The sequence below is a fragment of the Silene latifolia genome, chromosome 10, assembly GCF_048544455.1.
Source record: "Silene latifolia isolate original U9 population chromosome 10, ASM4854445v1, whole genome shotgun sequence".
Classification (NCBI taxonomy): Eukaryota; Viridiplantae; Streptophyta; class Magnoliopsida; order Caryophyllales; family Caryophyllaceae; genus Silene; species Silene latifolia.
Window position 1 is genome coordinate 134488810 of NC_133535.1, and position 21046 is coordinate 134509855.

Below are 21046 nucleotides of genomic sequence, written 5' to 3' on the forward strand. Positions count from 1 at the left end.
AAGCATGCCATTCAAGATATGATCGAGGCTGGCAAAATCATAATTGCACCTCTCAGTCAAGACAATCCTCCTGAATGTCTCAAATCAAACTGCAAGGTTGAGCGTTCTCAAAAGACATTCACTAAAATCAACGCAACCTATGCTGCAGCTCTTCAAATGCTTATGACTGAAGGGAAGCTACAACCAATCGGGCCCACTCCGGACCCGTCTGATGCGAAGAAATCCCGTTTCTGGAACGGTAATGCCAATTGCCAATATCATCAAGGAAGAGGTCATGACACTGAAACATGCTTCAAACTGAAACATGCTATTCAAAATATGATCGACAACCATGAACTGACAGCTTCATCCCTATGCCAACCAAGTGATGAAGACAACCCTAATGAACATCTCTTTCTGCAAGGAGATAATAGCCTCATGGACTATTGTCCTCATATCATTCCCAGCAACGAGAGTGAAGTGCTCAAGTGGGTCAATGCTCAAGATCAAACATTCAAGCCGCCGGATGCTGCGAAAGAGACCTTCGAGGAGGAACGTGATGATTAGGAGTCCGTATCTACGATTAAGTCTGAGTCCGAGTCCGAGTCTTAGGCTTTCTCATATCTATCCTAGCGTCTGTCCTCTTTATTCCTAAGTGACAAACTGGGGGCTGTCCCCATGAGTCACATGTATTCATCAAGTCTGTGCTAACGTCTTATTTATCTAAATAAAAGCACAATTTCCAACTATCATATATTCTCCTCTTTACCACTTCCCGTTGACAACGAGAATTTATTTGAGAATTGATTTAAAAGGAATAATATGTTCCAATTCAATGTGAGTACACTCGAGTGACGTTCCGTACCGAGTAAACAGAGGACTCGAAACTTCGTGTCCATTTTCTTTACCTATTCCTTGTCTGGCAATAGAAACCTTTCATTAACACCCAATTTAGAACGAGCTTCTATCAAAGGGATTCTACGACGAACCTAGATAACAAACCAGGATATCTCCTTGTTCATGTTCAATGACGGAAGGCAAGCCCATTCCCCACAAAAAACATCCCATCACCAATTTCAACCTCTCACCAATGGGTACATCCCCGTCTGCACCTTTACCTGCCTCGAACGAAGGACGGCAAAGAACCAATGCATCCAAGCCAAAGCTAAATCAAAAAACCAAAACCAAAAGGTCGAAAGCCATTCGGCCAATCTCCAAACCAAAGCCAAAGCGAAAGGCCAAAATCAAAGGCCCAAGCCAAGAGCCATTCCCTCAAAGCCAAAGCGAAAGGCCAAAATCAAAGGCCCAAGCCAATAGCCATTCCCTCAAAGCCAAAGCGAAAGGCCAAAATCAAAGGCCCAAGCTAATAGCCATTCACCCAAAGCCAAAGCGAAAGGCCATAATCAAAGGCCCAAGCTAATAGCCATTCACCCAAAGCGAAAGGCCAAAATCAAGGCCCAAGCCAATAACCATTCACCCAAAGCCAAAGCGAAAGGCCAAAATCAAAGGCCCAAGCCAATATCCATTCACCCGAAGCCAAAGCGAAAGGCCAAAATCAAAGGCCAAAGCCAATAGCCATTCACCCAAAGCCAAAGCTCACAGCCAAAGCAAAAGCCAAGGCTGAAGCCAAATGAAAAAAAAAACAGAATAGTGAAATTCAAATTCGCTATCTCTCACAAATTCCAAACGACGGAATCAAAAACCGTCCGTTCAAACAAAAATGAAATAGCGAAATTCAAATTCGCTACTTTCACAAATTCCAAACGGCGGAATCAAAAACCGTCCTTTCAAACAAAATGAGATAGCGAAATTCAAATTCGCTACTTTTACAAATTCCAAACGACGGAATCAAAAACCGTCCTTTCAAACAAAAATGAGATAGCGAAATTCAAATTCCTGCTTTCACAAATTCCAAACGACGGATTTAAAAACCCGTTATCTTCAAATCAAAAATCGAAATAGTGAAATTCAAATTCGCTATTTTCCCACAATTTCAACTGACGAAATTCAAAACCGTCACTTTTCAAAAAAATGAAATAGCGAAATTCAAATTCGTTATTTTCCCACAATTTCACTTTTCAAACTTCGGACCAACAAGTCCGACACCAACATCCAAAGTCCAGGACCAACAAGTCCAAAGTCCAGGACCCATGAGTCCAACACACAAATACAAAGTCCAGGACCAACAAGTCCAAAGCCCAAGACCCATGAGTCCAAAACACCAAGTCCAGGACAAATAAGTCCAAAGCCCGGGACCCATGAGTCCAAAACACCAAGTCCAGGACCAACAAGTCCAAAGCCCAGGACCCATGAGTCCAAAACACCAAGTCCAAGACCAATAAGACCAAAGCCCAGGACCAACGAGTCCAACACATCAAATCCCGGACCCACAAGTCCAAAACACCAAACACTAAAACCTCGACCAAAACTGCTTCACCCCTAAGTCCTTCTAGAGACACTTACAGAGAGACCTATCTAGGATCCTGGGGATTTCCCTCAAGATTAAAACCAATATCGCTTCACCCTTAAGTCCTTCTAGAGACTGTTATAAGCAGAACTATCTAGGCTTCTGAGGATTCCCCTCATGCTTGTAATATCACACCTTAACCTTTAAGGTCCAGACATAGAAATCTGATCCCATATTATTTACCAACCATTTCGTGCTCAGGCCACATCAAGTCGAAGACCCTATTCCGCACCACACTACAAGCTGTTACCCTTCGGCCTAAACAACACAAAATTCTTGCTCCAGATTTTTATCTGTTAAGCGAACCCAATTACCAAGCTCCACATTCCCTAATGTTGAAGCCATTTTTCACCACAAACCCCACGGAGTCCTCGAATGCTTTGCTATCGAGAACGGGACATACCTAATCAACCCTTAGAGTCCACTTTTTAGTGTGCTCAAATGATAAGGAACATTTTCACAAATTACACCTCTTCGATTCATGATCAAGAGGTATTTATCTCCAATCAACCTTCGAGTCACCAAACGGAATTTTCCGTCGTGACGCTCAACTCCATATTTTTATCTGTCAAACAAACCATTATTACCAAGCTCCACATTCCCTAATGTTGAAGCCATTTTTCACCACAAACCCCACGGAGTCCTCGAATGCTTTGCTATCGAGAACGGGACATACCTAATCTACCCTTAGAGTCCATTTTTTAGTGTGCTCAAATGATAAGGAACATTTTCACAAATTACACCTCTTCGATTCATGATCAAGAGGTATTTATCTCCAATCAACCTTCGAGTCACCAAACGGAATTTTCCGTCGTGACGCTCAACTCCAGATTTTTATCTGTCAAACAAACCATTATTACCAAGCTCCACATTCCATAATGTCGAAGCCTTTTTCACCCTGACCCAGATACGGAGTCCTCGGATGCTTTGCTACCGAGAACAGGACGTACCCAATCTACCCTTAGAGTCCACTTTTTAGTGTGCTCACATGATAAGGAATATTTTCAAAAATTACACCTCTTCGATTCATGATCAAGGAGGAATTATCTCAAATCAATTTTTCGAGTCACCAAACGGAATTTACCGTCGTGGCCCTCACACTTTAAGGTCCTAACAACTCGCTTAGGCACACACAGCCCTGAACTACGATCTGGTTTGATTTCGCACACACGCGAATACGTAGGCAATCCTATTACGAGGACACAACCACACTCCCACACACATTCAATTTTCAAACCTTCAATTTGCAACCCATTGCACACACAGCTCAGAACTACGATCTGGTTTGATTTCGCAAACACGTGAATACGTAGGCAGTCCTATTACAAGGGCACAACCGCATGCTCCTTTCACAACATCTTCAATTTTCAATCCTCAATAACCAGCTCAGAACTACGGTCTGGTTTGATTTCGCACACACGCGAATACGTAGGCAGTCCCCAACAGGGACACAACCGCATATCTCTTTCAATCTCAACCATCAACATCAATCCTCAAAAATAGCCCACCCAGCTGCAAATTTTAATCTTATACCTCTTTACTGGGGGCTTCTTCCTTAAGACGTCGCCCATTCCTTATTTTGTCAAAATCCCACCTTCTCACTCTAGGGGCTTCTCTTTTAGGACGCCACCCGTCCTTTATCCTCAAACATCTTTTAAGTCTCAACTACAGTCCAAAATAAAACCGCCCATAGCCTAATGCTCGGTTCGGACAATGACAAGGTCTTGGTTCCGCTCTCCGAATCGTCAAAACTCGGGAAGGGATCTCAAACAAGCAAACGGTGGCAAAGATGTCTGGAGAAGATAATCAATTCATGTTCCCCAGCCAAGCGGACCTTCTACCTCAGGGATTTGATACGCGCTGTCACCCTTTCTTGGATAGGAGTCGCACTTACATGTGCAAGGTCTGTCAAAGTAACCCCCGTGTCGTGTCGATACTAAGTGTATACCGCGTTCACGACTGCTCATTTGTCAGTCAGTCAGTATACGTCTGTGTGAGTCAGTGTCCCAACGGTCACGTGTCTCCAATCTATCAAATCACAGATCTACGAGTAACAAGACTCGCCTTTAAGCTTCACAACATTCAAAATTTCTATCTCCCATCGCGTGAGATATTACGTGCTAGTTGCTTATATGCTAGCTGCTCACATGCTTATGTGCTTACGTGCTTATATGCTTACATGCTAGTTTATTTTATACTAATTGCTCACATGCTTATGTGTGTACGTGCTTATATGCTTGCATTCAACGTGCTTGTCTATGCGACTGCGGATTTGTGTGGTCAATAACCATGCAGATAATCTTGAGAAGACAAACTCCCTCCAATTGAGTACCGGGTTCTTCCCAACAAACGGCGACCCATCAGGTCCAAGGGCTTTAACCCCGTCGATTACATGGCATACGCTACCTCACAGCGAGCAGCAACTCCTATCCCCGGCGAGTCCTGAGAAGTTTCTAACTCCCCAGCGAGTGCCGATTTTCAAATGGATGTCACACATGCTATTTCCCACAGTCGATCTTTCGACCACCATGGCTAGCGAGCCTTTGTCCGCAAACAAGATACAACTCAAGGACGTATCCCGAAGATGCCTCGGGTACGACTCCTTTTCACAAGCTGGCGAGCCTTTGTCCGCAAACAAGGTACAAATCAAGGACGTATCCTGAAGATGCCTCGGGTACGACTCCTTATCACAGCTGGTGAGCCTTTGTCCGCAAACGTTCAAGGACAGATCCTGAAGATGCCTCGGGTATGATTCCTTTCTTTGGCTGGCGAGCCTTACAACGCACCATGGCTGGTGAGCCTTACAACGCACAGCGGCGGGCGAGCCCCTTCACATCCGCATCAAGCTGGCGAGCCTTTGTCCGCAAACAAGATACAACTCAAGGACGTATCCCGAAGATGCCTCGGGTACGACTCCTTATCACAGCTGGCGAGCCTTTGTCCACAAACGCGCAAGGACATACATATCCCGAAGATGCCTCAGGTATGATTCCTTCTTATGGCTGGCGAGCCTTTATACGTAGTCTAATGGACTTTAAATGACCCGAATCGAAAGTCGAAAGACTCTAAACTGTTCCCGACGGAAGGTCCTTGACTCGAATCCCCGAGTCGCCTCGACGTCGCCCTTCCCGACGGCAAGTCCTTGACTCAAACCTTTTTGAGTCGCCTCGACGTCGCAATGGTTTTCAGGTTGTAATCTTCGATTGACCTGGAGACCATACTTTGACTTTCGCCCTGTCCAAGCCTCAGTCAAAGTGGGGGCTCTGTAGATACCCAATATCTGCACCTTCCAAAAATCACCCGATGATGATCGGACTATAACGTGTTTTTGATATGCGTGCGTGGATTGGCTATACATGAGACGGTTTAATGCACTACTCGGATATAAAAATGATTTCAAAAGTTTTCTAACTTCATTTGCATTAAAATAACCCTATTTAGAGTTAAAACCGTCTTCGGACCCAAAACCGACTCAGAAACCCGCAACTCGAGTCAACCTGAGTCAACCCGAGTCAACCCGAGTCAACCCAAATCTCAAATTTCAAAAATAATGCCATGAATGTCTTCATCATGTCATTTCCATTAAAATGACCCTAATTAGAGTCAAAACTGACACCGAGCCAAAAACCGACTCGAAATTCAAATCCCGACTCACACGGGTCAAACCCGAGTCAAAGACACAAAATACCTACCCCAAATATCATCCAAGAGGAAGCTTACACGGCTAAGCAAACCTCAACGACCACAAATCACAACCAACAAAACATTGGTTAGAACAAATGCAAAATCCAAATTTGTGAAAGGGACAGTACATCCCATTGAGTCACAGGGTACCCCGCGCCTAAACCAGGTGTCTGCTTAGCCTCTAAGCAAACACAACCGACCTACCATCCCACATTTCTCTATAAATACCCACCATCACACAACACAATCTTCACGCGAGAGTCTGCCCCTTCACCTCTCCCTTAAACTTCTATACTCGACTTCCTAAGTCACAAAATCGACATGTGTTTACGACCTACCGATCGTAAACACACGCCTTACACATATTGTTTGGTACCGTCGCCGTGCATTCGACCGACCCATTCGACCAACTCAATTCATCAATCAACATGTTTTAATTAACATATTTTCAAACATATTTTCAAAACCAAATTCTTTTTTAAGGCACCTTTTTTATTAAACTTATTTGATCGCGAGTAGTCACAACGAGAAAACCGTCTCTAAAGCGTCTACCACGCAAACATCAATAAACGTAAGTTTGAGGGTGTAAACAACTCACTTTATTTCATGTCCTTACTGTTTTCATGAGTTTACATGCATGAACAATACACAACACGATCCAAAACATGGGTTAGACGAGCCAAAACTGAGTTTTGGCCTGAGGCAGAAGCCCCTTATGGTGCACACAGGCTCGCGCCTCAATGGGGTGCCCAGGTCAGAATTCAACCGTGATTGTTCTCGTCTTTCCCCTTTAATCTATTTTCTTATTTGTAATCGGTTTTTACCGTTTCAAATGTTTTAAATCACTTTTATGACAAGCTTTTTTACCATTATAAAAATCATCCTTGGTTCTTTATACCATGACGGTTAAATCCGTGACCCGATGATATTATTGGTTAATTACATTTTAATGGGTATTTTAACACCCTTTTCTTTTATTTAGCATTTTTCTCATTTGTTTACATTTGTAAATATATTAGTCATAATTCATAATCATCCTTGGTTCTTTATACCATGTCGGTTTAATCCGAGTACGATGACAAACTTGACTAATTACAAATAATCGAACTTAACATAATTAGTTCAAATCAAACATTTTCCTTTTTACCATTTTATTATGTTTTTCAAACATGCAAATCCGACAACGAATATTACTAACATAATAGTAATTATTCCGAGTCATGGAAATCATATTTGCAAATCTTTCATCATAATTACGGTTTTAAACAACCTTTCAAAAACCAGGAGACGCCCCCTTGGGTCGGCTCATGGCTCGCGCCCCAAGGGACCGCCTGTTTTCACATTTCAAAACCAAGGCAGAGCCCCTTCCATCGCCAATAGGCTCGCGCCACAATGGGGCTGCCTGGCGCTGTTCTGCCTCGTTTTTAGCACTTGTCTAGGACGATCCCGATTACAGTTAATCCGAATACATGACGGATCAGATTGACAAGCTTACGTTTTTACACTTTGTCATTTGACATCCTTTTTCAAATAAATGGATCGTGTTAAGCAACATAACCCGAATTTGGTAAATGGATGTTCAATTTCCGTTCTCACATGTAAATCAATCTAAATCCAACTTGACATCTTATGCTTGATATTTGGATTAACAAACCGACTTAGAAAGCTCACATGTTAGGTTAACACTTTTGGATGTGCATTTACGCCGTTTTATCAACTCTTGCACTTAAACAACCACGATCGATCAGTAGAGGCCGCTAACGCGGGCGGGATTGGGTGTCCGATTAAAGTGTGGGGTAATATCCGTATAAGACCCTCTAAATTTAGGATTATAACGTAAATTTAGCATGCGAATATCGTCATAAAACATAAAAACAATAGAGAAACGATAAGGAACAAGAATTAACCTCGGGTCCTTTATAGTGCGGCGTAAAGAACAGAAATCAAACGAGATTCCCTCCTAATTGTAGCACCCAAGACTTGTCCGAGATATGCCCTTGTGCTAGATGGTGTTCTCTGATTGCCTTGCAATATTGAGAGAACTTGTTGTGAGGTTTTCGAGATGTGAGATCTAGGTTTCAGAGAGAAACTGTCTCCAAAACCCTAGTTTTCTGTAAAATGAATTGTCTAGGTCACAAAAGGAGAGGAGCTCTCCTTTTGTGTGTTTCGGCCAAAACCGAGAGCCCCCATGGGGAAGTGGGCTTCCACTTCCTCTTACTTTTAGCTCGAGGTCCGATTAAGCAAATGCTAAAATGTATATGACGGGTTTGTATTATAAATCATCATCGGTTATCGATTATTAATACATCGACTAATAACACGGATTAGTTGAAGTATTAATACATGTCCGACAAAGACAATATTGTATAATTAATATTCAATATACATTAATTAAATATAAATCGCTTATATTTAATTTTACGAATTAACTGGTTAATTCGCCTTAGCCCATGATATTTAATCCGTATCAAATATAATATCTCAACATCATATTTTGACTAATTATTAGTCAAGTAACTCGACTAACCGGTTAGTCAAATTTGGCATCTACATGATCGTATTTTCATACTTGTCACATCTCTCAAACGTATCCTATAGGTGTGACTTTTAGGGACCAGTTGATCACCGCCATCTGTATGACAATAACGTCAAACTTATCTAGCAAGCCAACCGTTATTGATAAACGTGGATCAACTGATAATAATACCAAAAGTATGCCCTTTGATCCTTTTAGAGGTTTATAAGTCCTTGCACTAACTGTTAAGGACACCAACCCCAACATAAAGGGCTTCCCAATACGTACCCTCACCCCTTACTCAGAACCTTTGGATAGTGGATGGCCTTATCCAGGGCGTACGAGAGTCATTTTAGGCATAGAATGCTAAAAGGGGGGCGAGTCCTTATCTTTAGTACCTATGTCAAACACCGCTTTTTGCTTCGTTTGACCGAGGTATAAAGTTGATTTCGAACGGGTTCCAGGCATCCCATAAATGCTTGGTGGCGACTCCGAACATCTCTACATCGTTTCGCGGCCCTTGCCGAGACGATACCGACCGATCTAAAGCGACCCGGTCGAAAGCATTTTTATGCCGCCGAGCGTGGCTTTCCAAAAGACCTCTGATGTCCACAGTTGGATCAAGGCGTGCGGTGGCCCGCGATCATGGATCGGCCATGCGGCCCAAATCCATGAGGCCGAGACGTGGCCCATGTCCACAAAAGAGGAGATGAATTACCACTTTATAAGGTAATAGGCTATTCCATTTGTTGCCAATTGGCTTTAAAGTGGAACCCTCTTGGGCATGTGGTGTGGACTATTTCTCCTCCGTTCGGGTACAGCCCAAACCCGTTATTGAATTTAACATTTAATTTCACATTTTGAAAAAGATAAGAGAGTCATTTACCCCAATTAAAAATAAAGGAATTAAATTTCACAATTTACTAGAGTAGGGAGTCTAATTATCAATTCCCCGATACAAATTCTAAGCTTCTGTTTTCTCTCTCTAAGTTCCAAGTTCTTCATTCTCTCTTCTTCTAGTACAATATCTCAACTCTATTAGTGGAATATTGACATTTCGCACTTTGCCTTCCCCGCAACAATGGGTGTCACTTTAGGTGTTCTAAGAGTTAGGACTCCCCACTCCGACCCTAATTACGGAGTATAAAACAGTGTGGTAATAATATATAAGTGAATCACATTGATTATAGGAATTCTCGTTTCTATTTCAACAAGAAGCTTGAAGAAAACAAAATCGATCAATTCTATAACTATACAGGAGAAACTTTATAAAATTCACAAATAAAAACATTGTATACAACGACTTTGTAATATCCCTATAAAGCTCTGTTCTTTTGGACTGAAACGGATCTGAATTAAACTAAACTTAACTAAATTTATAGGATCTGAACTGAACTGAACTGAACTTATAGGATATGAACTGAACTTATAGGATCTGAGCTGAACTGAACTTATAAGATCTGAACTTAACTTATAAGATCTGAACTAAACTTACACGATCTGAATTTAAATTAACTTAAATTAATTTAACTTAAATATTATTATTATTATTATTATTATTATTATTATTATTATTATTATTATTATTATTATTATTTGTTATTGTTATTATCATTGTTCTTGTTCTTGTTGTTATTTTTATTATTATTTATTACTATTAATTTTTTATAAAACCGCAACTTTTATTATTATTATTATAAAAATAAACGCAAACTTTTATTGAGATTAAACAAATTTTTTACAAGAAATTAGTGGGCAGCCAAGAGAGAACACTGATAAGAAAATATAGTCTAAAACACAAGGTAAAATAATAACATTTTTCCGCTTTATATACATTGGTTTGTTCATACATTATACTACGGTTACATAACTATAAAAACTAATGAGAAGAGTGATAATTTTGGTTTAAAAATAATAATGTATATATGTATCGAATAATTACTAATGTCAAATGTTTTTGCGTCGGTTTTAAAAATAATACTTTGTATATAACTTTTCTAAACTGAATTTATAGGATCTGAACTTATAGGATCTGAACTGAACTGAACTTATAAAATCTAAACTGAACTGAACTTAATAGGATCTCGAATCAACTTATAGGATCTCGAATCGAATCGAACTTATAGGATCTCGAATCAATTTATAGGATTCGATCTTAATCGAATCAATTCTAGGATCGATCTAAACTGAAATTAAGTGATTTTAAGTCCAAAAGAACAAGGCCTAAGCCTTTGTTTCTTAATATGCTTAACAGCTTAAATGAGGATGAGGTGTAAATTGTTTCCAAGTCGCTATATATCGTATGACAGACGATTTTATACGAGATGAGCCATTTTACCTTTAGCTTTTTTAAGATTTTATATGTCTTGACTCTTGAGTGTTATCTGCCTCTCATTGCAAAGAATATTGCCCCATTTGCTAGAGAATTTTCTGAAAGTTAGCACATTAAAATCTCTGACTATATAATACTATACATATATTTATTTTACATTTTTTTCCATCACATGAGGCATGCTTAACACACATCTAAAATTCCTTTTCTATCAAACTATCAGGGATATAAAAACCTTAAGCTATCTTCTTCCATTACAATCAATTGACAATTGGTATCAAATGTTGTATGATGTATAACGATCCTACAAAATTACTCGGACTTGATTCATTATACTATACCATATACATCGGCCTTATTTGATAATTTTCACATTGAAATAACTTACGGAGTATAGAGTTTTGACTTTTATCATAATATCACGTTCTTTATTCTCGAACAATAAATAAGTGACAAAGTTAAAGAAATTCTAAAATGAATAGAAGTCTAATTTTATCATGTTGACCTTAATTTGTGCTGTTCCAATAGCTAAGCTAGTTAGTTGCATCATGTCTCTACTTTGCTTGCAAAGCATCTAGTTCCAATTGAATTATTGTGTCACACATTTTGAGGTTCTTATGCTTAAAGTGTATATAAATTATTGCTCTAATTGAATTGACCAAAGTTATTACTAGATTGTGATTCTTTGAATCTTATTTTTTGATAGTTATGTCTCCTCTACTATTTTTCACTGTTGGAACAAGAGAAGATTGTGGTCAATACACCAGCTGAATTTCTCTTGGTTGCCAAATAATCATGTCCTTTTATGGTTGATTTGTTTAAATCATTTCTAGTTTGATATCTATTTGGAGATGGCATGTGTCATGGTACATCTTCTTAAGGCCTACACGTGTTGTGCAAGATGTGTAGTATGATATATTCTTATTTAGTTCTTGTTATTTTCGGTTGAAAAAAGCTGGAATTAATTTAATAGAGTTCAACTTAACTGAGTTGAATAGAATTAAACTGAATTAAGATATAATTTGTGAAGAGATGAGTTGAATTGAATGAAAATGAATAAATTAAACTGAATAAAGCTGAATTGTACTGAACTGAATAGATACAATTTTTTTTTCATAACCTTAGTTCAACATATACTATCCTCTCACGCACACAAGGCCACAAGTTTAAGAAAACCTTGACAAATCCTTATACACAAAAAACTGCTTTAAGACCGAGTACGAGAAGTCGTTAAATAACAAAAATTGCTAGACTACCTTAATAATAGAATTATAGTACCGGGATTTTATTAAGATAAAATGAGATAAATCTCATATGTTAATTCATAAATTTTCTAACATGATCGTGCAAATTACAATTGCTATATCACGCCCCATGTTTTACTTGTTACGCCATCTACTTTTTCATTTATTCCTTTTTTGCCCTTGGACTTGAAAATTAATTAAACTAAAAATAAATATTGTTTTATAGTTATTGATTTTCGGAGACGGTTTTTTACATTAGTGTTGAATTATTGTTGTGTAGAGCCTATTAGGGTTGCGTTTTTGTCGTAAATATGTTGCGTTTTTTGGTAGTGACAATCGAAATAGTTTAGGGAAAAAAAACGACGGTGGGTGGGTAGTGTCATGTGAAATACATGACGGAGCCAAGGCCTTTTCGTGTGACTTACATGACGGTGCCAGGGCCTTGTCATGTGACTTACATGACGCTACCATGGCCATGTCATGTGGTCTGCACGACAGTGCCTGGGCCATGTCGTGTATTTCACATAACGGAGCCTGGGCCGTGTCTTGTAACCCACATGACATAGAGGATGTTGGTTTTTTTTTTTTTTTTTTTTTATCGTGTATAATGTATTTGTTTTTTTAATCGGTTTTGTTATTTAAATACATTAAAATAATTTATGTAGAGTGTTTTAAGAGGGACCGTCTACATTACTAAATTAATTATTATAAAAATAGTCGCCAAAATATATTTGCGTAAAACGATATTTAGTTTTTTCTAAAACTAATTTGAAAGTCCAAGGGCAAAATAGGAATAAATGAAAAAATAGGGGGCATAACAAGTAAAACAGGGGCGTGATATAGCAAATCTCATTACTAGACTACGCCTTCACGTATATTTCAGTGTGTATCAACAACCGTAACATGATGTCATTCTTAAGTTAGAGTAACCGTCAATCAATACGATTTTGACCCGATACAGTATGTGAGTATGTGACTACTGTAAATCTCCGAGTTTCTACCTGTGAAATTTACCTTAGAGAACAGAGTAGTAGGATATATAGTGAAGGAGGCAAGTTTAATTGTAAGAGCCAATAACTGTCCCAACAAAAAAAAAATTGTAAGAGCCAATAATGTGAAATTAGAAGATTTTTATGCACAACTTAATTACTTAGACCCTTTGGTAACAGGCTTCCTGTGTGGGGAACATGAATGTTAACATCAAGTTCATTGTTTCCTCTATCTTTTTCACATGGTTTCCTTAAATGGGATGCCTAAAGCTAACATTTTACTCTTTACTTTGTTAGCTAACTTCACAAAATTCATAATCATAAGATTCATAACAAAATAATCATACTTTAGCCGTCCCTATAACACTTACATCAACTAGTAAGAAGTCGATCTAACTTAAACAGAATCTTGAACTCGAGCCTTGCATGCCACAAATTTTAAACTCAAATTCCCAAGTCCGTTATTTCCAAATAACTTTTTTCATGATTCCTTGTTAGCTCCTCAACATTTTCAACACCCTGGAATGATTGTGTACGTCTTTCTTTGCGACATAAGCGCAACCTTAGGGCTTAAGGCTTCGAAACAATCTTGGCCGTCTGATGCATAAGATCGAAAAGGTGGGTTTGAATGCAAATAAAACCTGTGCCCTTAGGAGGAGGCTTCATGTAGTTCCGGTGCAAATAGGTGAGGTTGAAAAGGGTGTTTTGAAAGCAACCTAAAAAACTAGTAGTACATTCAATCATTCATCAAGAATCAATTCTTTTCCTTCACATCTACTGTATAATTTCAAACTTTCATCACTCATTATTTATCTGTTTATTCTGTAAACTTTAAGAGTAAAAGATGAGAATTTATATCCCGTGTAGAAACTGTGTGTACTCTTCTTGAAATGTGATTATGACAAGGTTTCAATATCAGAAAATGAGGGATCTCATCTTTACAAATATAACAGAACAATACTGGGCTAATGGCCCTTCTTTCCTTCATCTTTAAGCAATTCATTAAGTAAAGAATTTGGGATGCTCGGGTTGTATCCGTGTCAGAGAGTGGTGGAGTTAAGGGAGGGTTAGTAGGGTGAGCTCGCCCTGCTGGAAGACGAATAATTCAATGTTTTTAGTTACAATTTCCCAACTTTTTAGAGAGTTTTTCCTTATATCATTACCTGTTCGCCCCTACTAAGTTTCATTCCTGTATGACACTTACATTTCTAACAGGCAACAAAATATGGTAAAAAGAGTCCATATCGACTCTTAGGGTAAGATTATTGTTAGTGTTGAGACAAGATTTTGGTAAGTCTTAAAGACAAGATTAACTCAAAACTACCAATAATCTATAAAAGTTAAGACAAGATTCACTCAATACTACCAATAATCTATAAAAGTTTTAACAAAGTCTTAAGTTGAGTCTTGGAAATCCAAGACTCAACTTAAAACTTTGAATGAGTCTTGACCCCATATTCAAAGGAATTATCCAATGAACGGATCTCATGTGTCATTTCTTTTTTGTGAAAAGAAGAAGTAAAGTGGAAAAGTAGAGTCTGAGGTGAGTCTGACGGATAATGTATAAATTCTGAGATGAGTCTGAGGTGGGTCTGAACAATAAAGAAATAATAAAAGTTAGTGGAAAGCTGATGTGGCAAAATTTTAAGACTTGAGAAAGTCTTACTGATAATCTCAGTATCTCACCCTTAGAAGTTAGACATGAAGCATAACAACCAAAATATGATCTCAAACTAATATTAACCAAAATATGATCTCAAACTAACATTAACCCGAATCCCCATCATTGGTTCCCAACTAACCCTTACCCATAAATGACCGGAAAATAACACATTGTAACAACCATTAGACTGAATCCTTAATTCAAACACTTCTATAATACCTTACTCAAAGTTACCTCATCCATATGGGTCTTATCTGATCTAAATAACCCGTGTTGTCAGGTCTAGTGCTAATAGAATCAGGGAAAATAATAGGGTGTCACCCGTCGGGTGATACTATATGGGTGATACTGAATTTCAGTATCACCCTCTCACATACACAATGAGCATCCCACATTATGTAAAGAGAAATCTGTAGAATTCATATTTACATGTGAGAGGGTGGTATTGAAACTCAGCATCACCGGGTGACACTATCTCATTTTCTTAGAATCGGAGTAAGAGAAGTAGGGACTTGAGAGTTGAGAGTAATAAACATTTAACTGAAAGGAAAAGTGTAATGCAGAACTAAGTAGATGTAGTTAATTGATGGAGAATCTCAGCTTTATTAGCTAATAATTTGAGTAGTTTAACCAATGACTCATCAAAAGTAGAAGAGAATATACTGGTAAGTGGTAAGAGTGTTAGAAAAGATAGTATGTAAGCCATGCCACCCCACGGGGGACGTAGGCCAGGGACAGCATCTGATGATATGGCAACCAAAACATCGTCGATTTTCCACCTTTTCTGCTCTTAGTTTCTTGTCCTAGGATTTTGATAAGAGAGAATCCTCATCATCACCAACTCTCCAAATGTCCCATTTTAAGTGGAGTCGAGAATCCAACAATTAATTTTCATCTTGTGTCATTCGAAATTATGTCGTCCGTACTCATGAGCCCCCTTTATACAAGGGTTAATTAATGTTTATGTAATGTAACGGGGTCAAGGGCCATTATTTTTGGACTTTGGAATATGATGATATATGACGAAGTTGTTTATTGAACTTTTTTTGTGATTCTTAGGTTGTGGCATCATGTTAATGCAATTGTCAATGTCATATTGTATTTTCAATCTAAGCTATTCATGCAACCTATCCATGGGTCGTACCCTCGACCATTGTCCGATCCGTGGGTAGAAATCCGAACCAAACGTTGCATATATTGTTTATCTAACCACCATCTCGATATAAGCAAAACTACCTGGCAAGAAAAATCAAATCTAATGAGAGACCGTTACTTGAAACCAGCTAAAGAGAGGAAAAGAAAATAAGCGGTCTCATATTAACATTATTAAGAGACTGTCTCATATGAGAATTAGTGGCAAAGAAAATAAATGTGGGCGAAGCTCGGAAGAATATGAAAATGGGGGGTATATTGCTGTAGAATACACTGTGCATGATCTCAAGTTTATGACCAGGCAAAGCTGAATATTCCTTATCAAAGAAAAAGGAGCAATTAAACCTATTAATCATAGAATAAATATATGTAAATAACTAAAAAAATAGTTGAGCCTCTTTTCCACCTTGGTTATTCTTTGTCTGTGGTCATTGCATAAAATAGCTCCCCCCTCAATAATACTGCAAAGAATCCCTTCCCTGACAGCTATATCAGCATTATACAAATTTCCCCTCTAAAATAGTATTGGATTTATTACCCTTTTCATTATGGACTATTCGGAAACAGCCTCCTGATATCTTTATTTAAAACGGTGGCTAGATGCATATATCTGATCCCCTTACCCGTTATTGTTATGTTGTTGTTAACATTGTTGCATTCAGCGGGATGTGATTTGGAAGTCGCTTAGTTTATATCTATAAAAACATTTCAGAAAATTTACAGAAAGTTTATTCACTGACGAGAACATTACTGCAGTGCCCTGCAGAGTAGGGGAGGAATCATATGTACGCAACCTTACCCCTGTATTAGTAACACACAGTGATATAGAGGTTGTTTCCGGATGAGCCAACAAATGTGAAGCTGCGTTTTCTGGCTCCGTCACTGGCTCCTTCCCACTTCAAACATAACAGGATCTCAAAAGAATACAATTGTGTTTATCATCCTTTTTCTTTTGTTAATTTTGAGATTGCATAATAAATTAACAAGTTGCATTTCTTGTTGGTCCATCATGAAGCCAATTGCATAACCTTTTCATTACCATATCAGAATGATTATCTTTCTAGGAAAACAGCTACTTATGGTATAAAGCTTATCCTGTACACTTATTGACATGCTCCACTAAAATAATCAAAAAAAATTGATTCTGCATGTTTAATGACATTCTGAAAGTCGAAACACTAAAAAACCCTTTAACAGGATTGCGAGCAATATACAGGACTAGTTTTGACTTAATTGATGAGATGCATAAATGGAAATCCTAGTAGTTAAAGAAAGATCGGTACTACTAATCGTCTACTCATATTAACAAAGTGCACTTTGTTTTGGAACGCTAAATGGAAAGGCCAAATGGGAAGTTTGCTGTAAGGAGCTATATGTTGTTCTGTGGGGTCAGTACACAGATGAATTGCCACTGTGCCAGAGTAAAGGAGACCGATCTTTGAAAAAGAACAGAAACCCGAGTCAGGAAACACAATGTGCAACCTATCCTCCCTCCCCAAATAACACCTTGCCAGGAAAAGGATAATGTGGAGATATTGGCATAGTTTTTAAGCAATAATGCAAAGGGAATCAAGTAAAGAATGACACTTTTAACTGTCAGTACTCAAATTCTCAATATCTAACTAAGGATAAAAAAGGATAATGTTCATGAACTCGCATATACAGTTATCGTTTAACCAAGTTCCCGTCTTTCTTAACTAGTGTCTTGCCATGCTAGAGAATCCATTTTTAAGGAAACCATAGAAGGGATTGGGAGAGAACATGATGTGCTCATTATACTCCTGACCCCACCAAAAAAATGTGCCCTCAACTAGTATAAAAAGGACTCACAACTCAACATAATAACATCTCATCTACTTCAACCAATTCAAGTTATTTAGCAACACTTAAGCCAGTGTTTTTTTCCTTGTTTCGGTTGAAGAAAAGGTCTAATTTTTTCAGGTTAGTGTATATCTATCGACTCTCGTTTATTACAACAGAATCAATTACATTAACCAAGTAGCGTAGTTTCTCCCGCCTAGGGGTATAACCTATAATGAAAATTGTAACGTGAATTGCGTAGATATTGTACTACCTTACACTATAAGAAAAACATAAGAGTTTCAGAATCGTAAACCAAACAATAGTGAGCTTGGCTCCATCAACCTTTTTCCTTTCTATGATCTAAGAACGATAGTATGAATGTTGAATTTCTTAACTGTCGTTTTTTTGGTTGTTTTCGCTCCAGATGACTTCTAATGATAATTGTGTCACATTTCAAGAAGCACTTAAGAGTTTAGCGAGTCATTTAGCTTTACTACATCATATGAGTAGTATATGACAAAGCTAAAAAAAGTAGTAAAGAGGTTACAGTATACATGCAGGATTTCTCAACTCTTGTTTTTTGTGATTGTTTTCGATTCAGAAGACACAATGAGCAGCCCAGGAGATTGGTTGTGTGGCGCATGTCAACATGTGAATTTCAAGAAGAGGGAATCATGTCAAAAGTGTAATTTCCCCAAGTACGGAAGTCAGGCCGACATTCCCTACTATGCTTACAACAGCAATGCCAGTAACAGGACAGAGGTCTTGGCCGGGGACTGGTATTGTCAGAGCATGAGCTGTGGGGCCCACAACTATGCCAGCCGAACGAATTGTTTCCGTTGTGGAAACTACAAGTGTGATTATGGAACTGTTGGGTATGGAGGTAGTGACATGATGATGAGTTCCGGAGGATATGGCAGTTCTGATCAACAACAGCAACTTCTTCCTGGTTGGAAAACCGGTGACTGGATTTGTGTTAGGTAAATTTGACCCTATTTCCTAATTCTTTAACATTACATTCCCTAAAAAAGTTCGTTCCAAGAAGATTTCAGCATCAAACTGCCCGTGTGGTTTTCCTTACACCAAAAGGCAAACATTTCAACTGTCAGGAAATTCTAACTTGAGACTGACAGTAACATTCCTGAACTTCAAAAAGAGTGACTTAATGTAAACCAACCACCAAGTGTCAGAGTTGTTAGAGTCGGAGTTGCATTGTAGTGTCTGATGACAGAAAATGTCTGTGTTTACAGACCCGGATGTGGTTTACACAACTACGCGTGCAGGATGGAATGCTATAAATGCAGAACACCAAAGGATTTTGGTAAGATATTTCCTTCCTGATCTAAGATTATCATATAGTTTTCATTTTTTTCTTCTGCGTAAAGTGAGCCAGACGAGCAGTTTCAATGCTGACGGATTTCAGGAGTACAAGATAACGCACTGACTTAACCGGTTGAACTTATACTATAGTCTATAGAATCCAAACATAAGCTTGAGACTTGATTTCTGTGACAATGTTCATCAAGTTTACTTAATTTATTCACATGAATATTGCAGGTGGAGCAATGTAAGTGAGAAGAGATATCATAAAGAGGTTTCAATGACCGGTTTCGCTTTCTTTCTGTTATTTCCAGAGTTTGTGTGTAATCCTAGCACCTTCAAATGTAATTTTTTGTTGAATGTAAGGAGCTAAGGATGGAGTCAAGTGAAGCCCACATTATGCAATTTCTTCTACTAATTAACAAAACAAATTCCCATAATTTTCAATTCTTATCTTATCAGTGTAGTCTTATTTTCTGCAGTTTATTCCTTTTATTTTGCTGTTTTATGTCAAATAAAATTAGCTAAAAATGAGACCTACAGAAGATTAAGATTCAGGGTATCAGTCAATTCTGCTTTACTCACTATCAATGGAGCAATTATTTGTGAGCCCATTTTGGCTTTTGGCATAAGATCTTAAAGACTCTGTGTAATAATATGCAGATGAGAACTAGATGCTTGTTTGCCTTGAGAATATGTAATGTAATGCATGCTTCAATTAAGTCCACCCTAGTGTAAACTCGGAACATATCTATTAGGGCGCCACCAGGTAATACTGAGGCGCAACACCAACCTCACCTCTTATGTGTGAGTACTGGGTAGGTGCAACATGCTAACAATAGGTCACATGTTTTTTCACCAAAAAACAATAGGTCACATGTTCACAATGTTCTGTCTTAAACTAGTGATTGAGATGGAGGTATATATATGGACAGTAGGTTACGTGTTTAAATCTCTCCTTCTCTTTATATCGTAATAACTTGACACATATACAACTAGTCTTGCCAAAATTTTCATTGTAAATTAGTAGAAACGGTGTCTCTATGAAACCAACTACGATAAAGTGATCATCATCATCAACAACAACAATAGCAACAACATTACCATTTACCAGTGCATGAATAATAGTTTCCGGAAAATGCATTGATAAAATGATGAAAATAACTACCAAGAAAAAATTATAGTTTTCATATAGAGAGTTAATGGAGGTGTTGAGGTACCTTGAAATGAATATTCCCTTTGTCCCAATTATACAGAGGGAGTGTCTAGTATCCAATCCAAATTGTCCAAAGTGCCCGGCCTAAGATCTTCCCTTATTGAGTTGTGCTTTGACCCGATATGAATAACTCGATCCGTGACTCTCAAGTTTAGACCTGAACAAGGCAACACACAAATATCGCCCGTAAATCAACTTAATGCATCCTGTTCATAGGTGACAGAATATTAATCATATTGCACATTACAACAACAACAACAACAACAACAACAACAACAACAACAACAGAGCCTTAATCCCAAAATGATTTGGGATCGGCTGACATAAATCATCTTTTAAAACCGTCCATGGGTGAACGCACAGATCAATATGCGAATAGAAAAGGCAAAATGAAACACAATAGGGAGAGCGAAAATGTAATGGAAAGTCAAGGTATATTTAGAGGTTTTAAAATCGAATTTCGGATTTCTTTTATAAAAATTTAAAATTTAAATCGAGAGAAAAGATTAAAACGATTTTGAAAACCGAAATAGAATTAAGGATCCGGAATGCCTTAAAAGTAAACCAAGTAAAATATATAAAAAAGTGGTTGGTAAAAAGTGTAATAAAGGAGAGAATAACAAATAATTTAATTTTTTTAAATTAACTAAAAACACTAAATATGTCAAAAAAAACATCAAAT

The 21046-nt window shown here is 38.1% G+C and overlaps 1 protein-coding gene across 2 annotated transcripts; it reads left to right on the forward strand.

Annotated features, from left to right (window-relative positions):
- The first annotated feature begins 17861 nt into the window (after positions 1-17861).
- Positions 17862-19595, forward strand: LOC141609205 (RNA-binding protein involved in heterochromatin assembly dri1). Of its 2 annotated transcripts, none has more exons than XM_074428359.1 (4): positions 17862-17966; positions 18433-18808; positions 19079-19149; positions 19386-19595. In XM_074428359.1, exons 2-4 carry the CDS (start codon positions 18438-18440, stop codon positions 19397-19399), a joined length of 456 nt encoding a protein of 151 aa, XP_074284460.1. In that variant the 5' UTR covers positions 17862-17966; positions 18433-18437; the 3' UTR covers positions 19400-19595. The 2 variants fall into 2 exon arrangements, with proteins under 2 accessions (XP_074284460.1, XP_074284459.1); XM_074428358.1 differs by having other exon boundaries at positions 17863-17966; positions 18430-18808.
- The last annotated feature ends 1451 nt before the right edge of the window (positions 19596-21046 follow it).

Coding starts and splice junctions, on each gene's coding strand:
- LOC141609205 (XM_074428359.1), top strand. CDS start 18,438: ATGAGCAGCCCAGGAGATTGGTTGTGTGGCGCATGTCAACATGTGAAT. Junction 18,809..19,078: donor GGTGACTGGATTTGTGTTAG/GTAAATTTGACC, acceptor CTGTGTTTACAG/ACCCGGATGTGGTTTACACA.